The sequence below is a fragment of the Schistosoma mansoni genome (assembly GCF_000237925.1).
Source record: "Schistosoma mansoni, WGS project CABG00000000 data, supercontig 0177, strain Puerto Rico, whole genome shotgun sequence".
NCBI classification, from domain to species: domain Eukaryota; kingdom Metazoa; phylum Platyhelminthes; class Trematoda; order Strigeidida; family Schistosomatidae; genus Schistosoma; species Schistosoma mansoni.
The window spans coordinates 163,785-177,608 of NW_017386061.1; the positions used below are offsets into that span (position 1 = coordinate 163,785).

Below are 13,824 nucleotides of genomic sequence, written 5' to 3' on the forward strand. Positions count from 1 at the left end.
AAAGATATACAGTTTTTTTTATGTAGGTTTGTTCTCTGAGCTGGATGGTTTGGTCGTGGAGCTTTCATCGTCCTTCTGAACGACATCATCAGCACAAGCTTTGGGTAGAAAAGAAGCGTTTAAATTTCTCCACATGTGCACCTCGATGTTGATTGGTTCTTATTGACCTTAAATCTGTCATTACTGTCATATCGATCAATTTTGCTACAAGCTTGTGAATTTAGACTATATCGAGGCAACACGCACAGTATGCACATATGCTAATGACAGACTGACCAGTTGCAGTCCTAACGAATCAATGGGAAAATTCAAACAAACAATACTAAGAATGATTGTATTTGTTTTAATCTTATTAATAAGGAGAACAACAATTAGAAGTTGGGTATATTTTGTTTACTTCATTGAGAGCTTATCTGAAAGATTTTAACATTAAAAAGAGAGAAAAGCACCTAAGAAACAAAAGAACATCAGGTAGATATTTTGCTGTAAATATAAATAAGTCAGAAGTGAGTAAATTTTATTGTTTCGGTAAAACAACGAATTTCAGGTCATGTAACAAACACATTTTCATTAATTGGCTTGCATAGAATTCATTGACAATACTCAATTCTGTTGTCTTTATTGTTTTAAGAAACGGAGGATCAAGTAGATGACTGATTCACAATTAATGCAAGTCATTTACCAAATACAAACTTGTATACTTAATAATGAGCTAGATTTATATGAAACAGCTGTCTAAACCAGAGAAGGTGAAACCAAGTTGAGACATGAGATCTAATGACTGAAAGTAGATGACTAATATGCATTGAATAGCTGTTCATATAATCACCTTGTAAAAATTACTTATTTTGAATATAAGTATTGAGGACTTTATCTTCAAGACAAACTACAAGTTAGTGATTCTAACTCACTTTAGAATTGCTCAGAATCTTTAAGTATACATTATTTTTCAACATTCGGATACTTTATTACTAAGGATTATTTTTAGCTAACACAGGAATCCAGGACGTCTTTTTCGTCTTACATGGGTCTATTAGCATCCTAGTATTGTTGTCTACGCTGAGATTTGAATTAAATACATATTACTTCAAACGCTAACATGTAATCATATTCTCTTCATGAATTTTCAACTGGTTTCTACCCATCGAAACAGTTTTTCCCACATACACTGCTAAATAAAAATAAATAATTTTGGTGAAGTTTGCTTATCTGAATTAAGTGGTTTAATGGTGGAAAAAGTAAATTTATCCTCAAAAATGAAGCCTAGATGCCTTAAAGAACTAGACTTCATCCGTGCTTCAAATCTTCTCCACCATCTAGAAAACGAATAATTAAAAAACACTCCATCCTTCAACCATTAATTTCACTGTCATTACCAAATTGTAAATAGTACTAAATCATGTTTGTTTGACATGGAGTGTATAGAAATTAATAGATGTTTGTTTCTTTCTAATGAGGACATACTAAATGAATCCTCTGGAACAGTTACAATAATAATAACACCATTCATTTTCTTCCTTTTCTTCCCCATTACCCTGTTTTCTTCTTTTCCGTAATAAAAACAGGGTGAAATTTTATAACAATGCTCATTATATTGACATAAATGAAAAAAGGGGCAGATAAGGTTAGGAAAGAATTTTCCATAATAATAATAATGAAACATTACGCTTCAATCATTTATTGAGTAGTCAATAGTTATTGGTAACTTTTTCATTAGACTATTCTAAGAGCCATTTACTGTAATATTTTTCAATCTATTTCGTCTACAACCTTGTTTTTTTTCTTTTCTATGAGATTCAATTTGACCAATAAACTGACAGTGACAATTATTCTAACAATTGGATCGATGGCTAGTAATAACCATAGTAATAATAATAATAATTATTATTATAGTAGTATTTTGTTCTCAAATTTAGAGATGAATCCTATCAGTATATCTATATCAAGGAAAAGAGTATAAACACTTCTCAATAAAAATAAATTAGGGCAGATTTTGTTTGAACTCCTTAGCTTCTAATTAGAAGTCTAGGAATCACTCAGAGAAATTAGTCACTAGTAAGCGGATGATGACTGTTAATATTGGAGATTGAGGGGATAATTAAATGTCCGGTTTAACACCATTGATTGACTTTAGAATTAGACAATCAGTAAAAACTAGGAATCACTGGTTGTTTAATTTTAAAATTAGTCTTTGATTTAAAACCAGGAATTCAATGATCTTCACAACCTCTTATACTAACAACCATCATTTGATTATTAGTGACTAATTTACTGAAGTGATTCCTAGAGTTCTAGTGAGAAGCCGTGACCAAATAGTTTCGGCCATGTCGGGTATGAGATAAATGTCGATAATGATAATGAAGGATTGTGTTCTATTTTTTACAATCCTGAAGCTAGTCACAGCCATCTAGATTTAATTATAATATATGTAACCGTGATCTAAATAATTTAACACTTGAACTTCTTATAGTCCAATATTTGTAGTTTCATAGTTTAACAGATCTTAAATAAGAATTAGCCTAATGTTCTGCAAAATGTTGGGTAGTTAGAGATAGTCGCCAGAACATCTTTCTATACTTAAGTTTGATGTTAGTTGGGACTCTTCGCCAATGTGCATCCCGAGTCTTTGATAGGGAAGCGGAACTGATATTCTCTGTAGGATTTAAACCAGGATCATCCAATTTCATAGTTTGAGATATTACTACTCAGCTATTCTGACCATTTAGTAAAATACTGAAAGATGATCATTATCTGAATTCATATCTTTCATTGCAAAGTCACTCGACATATATTTTAGTTCATAAAACTAATCTTTAATTAACCTCTCAGTCTAACGTTAAGAATTTGATTTATTGACCAACGGAATTAATCTCAACATAAGTCATGCATGAGGCAACAAGTAAGCACTTTTATCATTGATGTGATTTAAAAACAGCCTCATATTTAATTCGTTTATAACTTAATTATTATTATTCTTTTCAACAAAACAACCAATAAGTGGTTTCTTCGAGTATTTCAAAATAATGGTGAAACTAAATAGTTTAGTGTTATTAACAACAGTTCAATACAAATGTCAAGACAGTTCTACTGTGTGGGGCGAAAACCTGGAAAACTGCGAAAGCCATCATCCAGAATATACAGGTGTTTATGAACAGTTGTCTACGCAATATACTTCGGATACGTTGGCCAGACACTATCAGCAACAACCTACTGTGGGAGACAACAAACCAGATTCCAGTGGGGGAAGAAATCAGGAAGAAGCGCTGGAAGTGGATAGGGCACACATTGAGGAAATCACCCAACTGCGTCACAAGACAAGCCCTCACATGGGATCCTCAAGGTCAAAGGAACAGAGGAAGACCCAAGAACACATTACGCCGAGAAATGGAGACAGGCATGAGAAGAGTGATCAAAAATTGGGTAGAACTAGAAAGGAAGGCCCAGGACAGAGTGGGTTGGAGAATGCTGGTCGGCGGCCTATGCTCCATTGGGGGTAACAGGCGTAAGTAAATAACAGTTGAACGAAGTATTTTCTACTGTTACCAGTATTTAAAAAAATCAATTCTGTAGGTTATCCAAAGATTATGGGACTAGAAACTGACATTCTTTGAATAAAAAGGAGAGAATTAAAAAAAACGATGTTACAAAAAGAGACTGGGCTTATTTTAATATGGCGCAATAAAAAGTTGAATACTTGTGAGAATTAAATAAACTCTATAAATATTGAATAGTTTCATTGAACCCTTTGTTGAGCTTATCAATTCATTTTAGTTATTATACAGATGGGGATAGATATCCCTAAGAATATCTTTATGGATAAATCCCGTTTATGGAATTTAATGCTAGCTGGGAAATGAATTCTCAGGAAATTATCATGGTGTTACATGATATTAATCAATCAGTATGAATCAATAAAATGATTCCTACATTTTCTACATCCTTACAACTTGATTTTTTTACTCATTCTAAATGTATTTGTCATTGTTGGGATTTGAAAGAAAAAAACTCTTATAAATCTTATTTGATTCGGAGGGTGATCAGTAGAATGATGACTCAAGAAAAACACATTAACAAATGACCCCAAATGCCCTGGTACGGCCGAGAGTGGGGAGAGTCCGCTCTCCCTCTCGAAATGCTCTCACATAGCCACGCGTATATAGCCTCTGCCAAGGAAGTCCTACTCACTGCCTTCTCGTGGCATTACTGTTGTTTACGAAATTGGGAGGACGAAAAGCGAATATCCGTCGCTTTAACCGGGTTGGTAGACACGAAAAGTCCACCTAGAGGAGTTGGAAAACCCTGATTCCAAACCAATGGCGAACATGGCCTCCAGTATCCTGAAGGAACAAATGGCGTATGAATCAATCGTCGGTCACCGACTACCATGGGACTGTATCTTCTTACGATGCGCCACTGCCTTATGGATTAGACCTTTAGATCAAAGGCTCCAGGTGTGGCCCCCTAAGAATACCACCTGTTTCGAATTTGGCTTCTGGGCAGTATCACAGCCCTCACATAAATCAAATGAGATTTGTGCGGCACATATATGTCTGGTTCCCCTTTGTACCAATATTTATGTGTTTAAATAAATAAATAATAAAAATGAGTCTTCTTAGAAAAACACAGTTATAAATTATGAAAAACGAATGGGAATTTTCTAAAAATTAGTAAATAGCCTAAGAGTTTGCAACCTTGGTTTACCTGATAAGAGTGACTGTTTTACTCTTATTTACTTGTACACTTAATAAACGGAATTATAATTTATTCCATTGTGAGATATTACCCGAAAAAATAAGCTGAGGATATTCGTTTTTTAAATATGGTACCTATCTAGAAAGTTTTTGTCTGTTAATCTGAGTTGTATAAGAATACTGTGAAGTTCTTAGGCGTGATCATCATGACGATATGAATTACTTGGTAAAGACAAATGTTTGATTGAACTGTTCATTATTGATCACAACAATGTAAGTTTATTCATGTATTGATTTTTAATTCTTGAACATTTATTATCTTATCCTTGTTTGTTTCGACTTCTTTTCCTATATATTCTTATTCATTATTTCTACACTATTGTAATGTGTATTGATGTGGATGAATGTCAGCTTTTACATACATTTGTTTATTTCTGTCCGTTGATCCCCATTGTATAATAATGTAACTAGACAATATTCACTAGATTTACACGAATGTTGTACATTCATAATTAACAATGTATTGGAGTGGATGGATTGTATAGAGTACAAGAATTTTGGATTTGCCAACTGGGACTTGAACCTAGATCATATCATTTCAAATACCCAAATCTTTATCTGGTGAATCATTGCATTCACCCAGTCATTTAACTAGTTGAACGGGTATGATGGTTTTATTATTAGCTGTAATTATTCGAGTGATCTCATTGTCAATATTCGGGATTGAATTTTGATTAGTCTTTGTTGTCATAGATTCATCCTAGGAATTAGGAATTCCAGTTTTATTTTGTTCAGTTCTGTTTACTGAAAGTGAGATAATCTGAACCTCTGGTAACATTAGTGTACTATGCAGAATATTCACTTTTTCATGAAAATAACTCATATGACGTTGAAGAAAATTCTTTTATACTATGGTTAACAATAAGAATTCTATAATGGGACTCCTCAGCAGTGCGCATCCACGATCCCGTACTCGCAAGATTGGAACCCAGGACCTACCAGTCTCGAGCCAGAGCCCTTAACCGTTGGATGCCGGCTCAGTGGTCTATCGGTTAAGGGCTCTGGCTTGAGACTGGTAGGTTCTGGGTTCCAATCTCGCGAGTACGGGATCGTGGATGCGCATTGCTGAGGAGTCCTATAATAGGACGAAACGGCCGTCCAGTGCTTCCAGGTTTTCCATGGTGGTCTAGCTTCAATTGACTCATGATTTCAATTTTGAAAAATACTGAAATCTCCACAAATCCCCTTCTAATTCTATAATGTTTTACCTCCTTTGGAACTAATCTGTCAAGCATAAATTTATCTCAATGATCAGTAGTGTACATTTTCAGTTAAACTCAAATATTCATTGCTTGAAAACAACACCGGAAAATTATTTTTTTACTATTTGGATACTTTGACTGCTTCTGTTCAAACACAATGAAATCAGAATATAATTATAATCAATAATAAAACATTAACTAAACATCTTCATACACTAACAGAAGCTAGTCATTTCAGTTTTCCAAAGAATGTAGTCTAAAAATTCCCTATAAACTTAACTAGAAATATTTTACTGAACGTTATAATACAAATCTGGTAGATTATATAAAACATTCCATTCATTAAATATTGTTGAAGTGATTACGTAGACGGGAAGCACGAAATAAAATGGACAGCTTCCATACAGTTAGCCGACATGGACTCAGCAGATGACTTAGCTCTCCTATCTCATACACACCAACAAATGAGGGTTAAGACAACCACTGTAGCAGAAGTCTCTGCATCAGTAGACCTCAACATACACAAAGGAAGAAGCAAGATTGTCAAATACAACACCGGGAATATCGACCCAATCACACTTGATGGAGAAACTCTAGAAGATGTGGAAACTTTCACATATCTGGGTAGCATCATCGATGAATAAGGAGAATCCGATGCAAAAGTAAAGGAGAGGATTGGCAAAGCAAGGGTTGCATTCCTACAATTGAAGAACATATGGAACTCAAAACAACTGTCAGCCAACCAATATCAAAGTAAGAATCTTCAATACGAACGTCAAGACAGTTCTACTGCACAGAGCTGAAACTTGGAGAACTACTATAACCATCATCAAAATGGTACAAGTATTTCTAAACAATTGTCTACGTAAGCTACTCAATGTCCGTTGACCGGATGACATCAGCAGCAGCCTACTATGGGAGAAAATAGACCAGGTTCCAGTTGAGGAGGAAATTAGGAAAAGATGTTGGAAGTGGAAGGGACATACATTGAGAATATCACCAAACTGTATCATGAGGCAAGCGGTAACTTGGAATCCGGAATGGAAATTGAATAGAGGAAGGTCAAAGAACACATTACGTCGGGAATTGGAAGCGGATATCAAAAAGAATAATAGTAACTGGAAAGAACTGGAAAGGTTTGTCCAGGAGAGAGTTGGATAGAGAATGTTAGTGAGCGGTCTATGCTCCCTCATTAGAGGTAGAAAGCGTCAGTAGGTAAGTAAGATCACGTAGAGATGGACAATGATCTTAATCACTCTTATTTTATATATTACTATTTACAGCTAACTGAAACTTAACAAAATCCAGTAGAATTAGTCCTTAATATTTCATTTCAATATTCTTATTTGACTTTTATGAAAACAGGCCAATTATTTTTGGACATGAAATAATATTAAACTTTTAGTAAAGTGTGTAATGTATATGTGGATAAACAAAAGAAATTCAAGGATACATCTCAAAGTTATCTTCAAGAAAATACATATTATCAAGTAAAAATTTACTGTCTTATTGATAAACTTCTAAGAATGTCTTCGTATGAAACTCCTCTACAATCTTACTAAAATGACATGTTGAATTTGTGGTTTACATTATGAACTAGCTTTAGTTAGGAAACTATTCAATAGCAGGAAGTATTGAATAGCTACTTCGTCCTAACACAAGACTCTTCATCGATGCTTGCTGATTTTCAATTGTTGTCTGACGAAAGTCAGCCCATGATGTAGAATACAAGATGACATGAATAAATTCCAGATTATAAGATTTCTGAACAAAGTTTTTCATAACTGTAAGGCCGGAAATAAATAATAAACAAAAGCCCAAATACATTTCATTATTAATATTGTGGTGTGTGCTACTGATGTAAATAGATATAAGTAGTTTGTATCATCAGTTGAGAGTGAAATACCTGGAGGCAGAATGTTAAGAAGATAAAATAAAAGAGAACGGGAACAGAGAATGATTAGTGTGAAAACGAAGGAACAGTGAAGTCTGAAACGATTGACTGATATTTTGTAAATGAAGTATTTGATGTATAGTACTCAGATTTTACTAAGAGATTGTGTAATTTTTTGTTCAAATACATTCGATTGTCCCTACTTGTGTTTTCGTTCACTACAGTATGAGATTCATAAAGATTTCAATCTTTGAACTTTACATAGAAAGTTGAACTGGCTACGTGAACAAGTCACTATTCATCGGGTAATTTTAGATCGAATAATTTATTTTGCAGTTTTATATAGTTTATGATCTTGGTCAAAAATAACATTCAATGTTCAGTTATGGTTGGTATTATAATTCTTACCTTTAACTTAATTGACCATTAAGAGATCACAGTTTTCTGTTAGGAATTTTCGGGATGCACGGGATGTCAACTTAGTGATCTAGAGGTTAAGCGTTCGCGCACGAGACCGTTGAGTGCTGGGTTCGAATTCCGCGAACGGGATCATGGATGCGCACTGCTGGAAAGTCTCACAATAAGACGAAATGGCTATCCAGTGCTTCTAGGTTTTCCATAGTGGTCTGGCTTTAATTGACTCATGAATTTCATTATTAATTTTGTTTTGTTATTAAGCTATAAATATTATCAGATAGATTGATCAATTGTAATTAGCAAGGGGACCATAATTTTTCTAATTCTTTCAGTTAAATAATATCTAGAGAGATTAGTGTTTGTTTTTCTGAATATTGTTTCAACTATTGTTAGTGTCCAACAAAGCTGTTCCATGAAATAATAATTTTCTTAGCTATACGTTTAATCAAATTCTTATCAAGATCTTTATGTAACATATTTAAAACTCAGATATTGTTAACTTATATATGCGTTCTTGAAGGATACCAAGTCACTTCTGATTGATTGTTTAATTTTGTTGGTCAATTATGTACTGTTGTGTATTAGAATTAGAATCCGAAGATATGATTTATTATAAAAAAATTACAACTTACATTACAGGCTGTATTCATCGCAGATTGATCTCATTTGAGATACCATCGAAAATCAGAGATCAGTGGACAGCTATTCTGTCCTAGTATAAAACTCCTGAGTAGTATGTACTTGTGACTCTGACAAAAATCAAACCCAAGATATCTATGTCTTATGCCGAACACTTCACTATTCAAATTGCTGTGTTTACAACGAATTATAATTGCCAACTTCAATCGATTTGTCGTATAGGTTTACAGTCAATCTCCACAAAACCCTTTCAACTAAAATGATTAACTTCAGCTCAATGCCTAGCAAAAATCAGGGAACATTAAATGATTTATTCGATTTTAATTTGAAATTTCGCATCATTCTCTATTAGCAATTTTATCTATATAAGTTGGCATCAGAAAAATTTAGATACTGTAAAGAAGTGTAAATACCGTTAGAGTAACAAGTAAAAGGGAATTAATTATTCATATCTCGAAATTCATTTTTTATTTAGTATTTATCGATAAAATCGTGAAAATTTTGTATCCAGATAATTTAAGTGTGGTATAAAAATACCTAAGAGATATTGACAAATTATCTAATTCAATAGTTGAGATCATGAGTCAATTGAAGCTAGACCACCATGGAAAACCTGGAAGCACTGAACAGCCGTTTCGTCCTATTGTGGGACTCCTCAGCAGTGCGCATACACGATCCCGCCTCACGATATTGCAACGCAGGACCCATCAGTGTCGCGCGCGGGTGCTTGACCTCTAGACCAATGAGCCGACATCCAACGATGTTAATGTCAAACTCAAAACAGACCCGGTTGAACTTCACTGGTCACTATTTCCCACCAGAACTCCAGGAAATACTTCTTAAAGGCAGTTACTAGTAAGCATATGTTGATTAATATCAGTAGGGGTTTTGTGAGTATTAGAGTAATTTCAATGGTTTAGATCATGAATCAATTGAAGCTAGATGACCATAGAAAACCTGGAAGCACTGTTTGTTTGTTTTAAAAAAATTTTGTTTCAGCTAAATAATTTCGTTAGACGGCACATATGAAACTATGTTTAATATAAAATGGTTGGAGGTAGTCAACAGGAAACCATGATAAAGAGTATTTATGATCTTGAAGGAATCAGCTAACTGTAACCAATCCATAACAAAACAGTGTACAAGATATTGAATTTATTAAACTAATAGACACATAATGATTTGATAAATTGAATTCAATTAGCAATAAAGGTTAGACAAACACGATATTGATCATTACTCAACACCTAATAAAAACAATGAATCATGTAAGTTCATAAAAGAAATAGTGAAGAGAAATGTTGAGCTACATTCTATTACTCAGTTTGAATACTGAAGGGATTAAAACTTAGTAACTAGGTAAACTTTCATCAATGAGGCTTTCAATTACTTATAATATTTTAGGAACCAGATAGAATTATAATCAAATATGTAACTCTATCCAAATACAGTTTCACTTGCTTCGTCAATAATAGTAATAATAATAATAATAATAATAAAACGACTGGATTGTAATAGAAAAATATCTTTGGAACATTTAAATTTAATGTAGGTAAGATTCAGAGGCTTGTAAGTGAAACAGCGTTTGTTAAAATGACACAAGTCAACAATCATTCAAATGGTTATCAACATTTTCAATTCGAAATATGAATTTATTTAATAAATTTATATTAAATTCACTTAATATTGTTTACATGAATGTTCCCATTGATGTTTACAACTGTAATTGATTAGTCTCTTATTAGCATAGATGCATACTATGTGGATTGTTTCAATATTACCTTAAATCACAAGCATTACAAGCAAAGATGGATATCAGAACTCAGTAGTTAAGTGGATAACATGATGATATTTGAAGTGAACGGCTATGAGTTTGAGTCGTGGAATGAGCATCTGACGAGTCCCGAATAGGACAAAACGCTCATTCTAGATTTCATTGGTACCTATCATTCATCTTTGCTTATAAGTTTATATCAATTTCAAAATTCTATTATTATTTATAACGAAAATTATAATTTTTTTGTTTGAAATAGTCTACAGTTAAAAACTTCATCAGTGAATAAATCGATATTTAAGGTATTAAAAATTAAAACAAACATTGTTTTTAGTAACTACTTATGTAACATTGTTATATATCTATTAACTAAATATACTGAATATTTTTATTTTAATTCATTTCATTACTGGGAGGCAAAACCCGACTAAAACGTTCTCGTCGTGCCTCCAGGATCATGGCACTCATCCCATGTACTAACGTGAGCTGTAACAAGAGTGGTGGAGATTGGCCTAATCAACTACTCTACCTATACCCACAAATGATTATGATTGCTACAAAAAATCATTACATAATTATTGTTGGGTCAAAAAGAAAGAAAAAAATGAGTCTGCCCAGAAAAAGAATGATATCATGGTTCTACGTAAGGAATACAAAAACAGCTATTGAGCCCCGCTAGTTATGCCGCGCTTCGACGTAGCACTCTTCTCCAGAAGGGCCTACTAAGCTTCACCATGTTCCTATGGATTTCATTACTATAAAATGATTAAGAGTGAACTTATTAACTTACTAGATAGTTGTAAATGATTTAAAATATCTATTTTATCTAAACTAAAATTTAATGAATCCAATATAGAATTATTAATTTTATTATTTCTTCTATGATATAATTCATCACTATGTTGTTCATTTGATTTTTCTTCATTTATATTATCATTATCATCAGTTTGATGTATCATTTCATTGTTTTTCAAAGATAAAAGACAATGCTCTTTGTTGAAAGTATCATTCAAAGATGTTATACATGATGATGATAATGTTGATGTAGACTGTTGTTTATGTTGTGAATGATCCATTGAAATATATTCATTCTTTAAATGATTATTTAATTCATAATCAATAAGTTGTTTAACATTTCTTTCAAAATCATAAAATTCTTTTCGATTACCTGTTTGCTCTACATTATTCCGGTCATTATTATTATTATTGTTCTTGTCAGTTACATCACTGTTGCTATGCTTATTAGACTCTGGTGACGAATTATGAAGTTGAGGATATTTTGAAGTATAACATATTTCTGTATTGAATTCGATATTATTTTTATTACATATAATAGTAGCAGCAGTATTCGGTGAATAACAAAGTCTATGCGGAAGACTTGAATCAAGGGATATTGATTTATGATAATCATTAAATTGATTATCCAGTTTATTCTTTCTGGGTAAACAATGATTGGTGATGGCAGAACCTTCTTTAATATTTTCAGTAGAGTTAATAATTTCATCATTGGTCGATATAATTGTAGTGCCAATTTTAGGTTTAATATCTCCATTATCGATAGTATGAACATGATCATTATGACTACGATTCAATTTTCCCTGATCAATTGGCCGTTGATTGTTTTCATCATATTCAGATATAGAATGTATAGAATTGAATTCAGGTAAATTTAAACAAAATTGTGAAAGATTAGTATTATTCTCTGTTGTATTAAATGTATGATGTCTATGTTGATGTTGTAATTTTTGTTGTAATTGTGATATCATAATTAATTTATTTTAATAGTAAATAGTAACAACAACAAAAAAACAAAAAAAAAACAAACTCGAAATGGAAAGACCAGAAAAGAAAATCAATCCGAGGGGTAACAAAAAGTGTATGTGTGTGTATTTATGTGTGCTCACATGTATATATATAGATATGTTGATATATAAATGACTTCTTCGGTTCTTTCATTAATCAAGTATTACTATTATTATTTCCCTTTCTTTTTTTCTTATTCCAATGTCTTATCTAATTTACTTTTATTCAATGTTTGACCTGATACAGTAAAATGAGTGGTAAATGTGTAAAATAGTAAAAAAAAGAAAAAAAAGAGAAAAAAACGAAAAGAAAACTAAACTCAATCAATCCGCTATTCTTATTCAATTTAATTGAATTCACATTAATAATTCCATAGTGAAATCATTAAAAAAAGAAAAAAAAGAGAAAAGAGAAAAAAGAAAAAAAGGTAAACATGAAAAAAAAATAAAAAAGGAATAAGATGAAAGTGGTTAGTAATTAATTCAACTATGGATGATAATTTAATTTAATGTATCCAGGTAAATTAGTATCGACGTGTAATCAATAAGACATGATTGGATATTTTTTCTTTTTTTGTGTAAATTAAATAGATTATTAATGTTGATAACTATGGGCAATCCGGTTTCTGTACTTTTTTATAGATAGATTGAGTTATTCATTGACCAATGAAAAAAATATATATTGAAATATTGAACAATGAATAAGAGACACATCATCCTTAATATGATCAAATGATTTTTGGATAATGAAATTTGTCAGTCATTTTTCTATGAGATAAACATTTATACTAATCTGTTTTAACTTTGTTCATCTTTCTCTCCACCCTAAATTCTTCAGTTAGTTTCTCCCTTCTTTTTACAATCTTTCTTATTTTTTTGATGTCTACCTACATTCTTTTTTCCTCTATATACTTTTGCTTTGTAAGTCACTTCATCTATCATTTATCCAGTGATATTCAAAGGTTGAAAACATATACAACATCAAAGTAATATACTATCATTATACATATTGACATACTCAAAATATTAATCTAAATAGACATATGTCCCTAAAGATTTGAGGTAATACTTCTATTTGAAGTTAAGTTGTGTTGTGTTTTTATTATAGATAATCAATACAAATTACATTTCTAACTCTTTGAAAAAGTTTAAACTATTTCTAACTCTTCTATGAATTTGATTGGTTCTTTAAAGAAATTCATTTATTTTTATTTTACCCTTTATGTAATATTATTTTCATTGGTTGGATAAATTTTAGATGAAATAATTTTTGGATTATATCAATAGAAACACATGGGTAAGAATGATATGACGGTAAAATAATTTATATTTATAGGGGAAAATT

General features: G+C 32.0%; 1 protein-coding gene across 1 annotated transcript in view; it reads right to left on the bottom strand.

The window, feature by feature from the left end:
* The window catches only part of Smp_161270 (homeobox protein, putative), a gene marked incomplete at both ends in the record, with an annotated part of 23,765 nt that extends 11,322 nt beyond the window's left edge, over positions 1-12,443 (bottom strand). The window contains one exon of the mRNA XM_018795843.1: positions 11,702-12,443. Coding sequence (XP_018646927.1) covers positions 11,702-12,443 — 742 coding nt within the window. The remainder of the gene's footprint in view (positions 1-11,701) is intronic.
* Between the last annotated feature and the right edge of the window lie 1,381 nt (positions 12,444-13,824).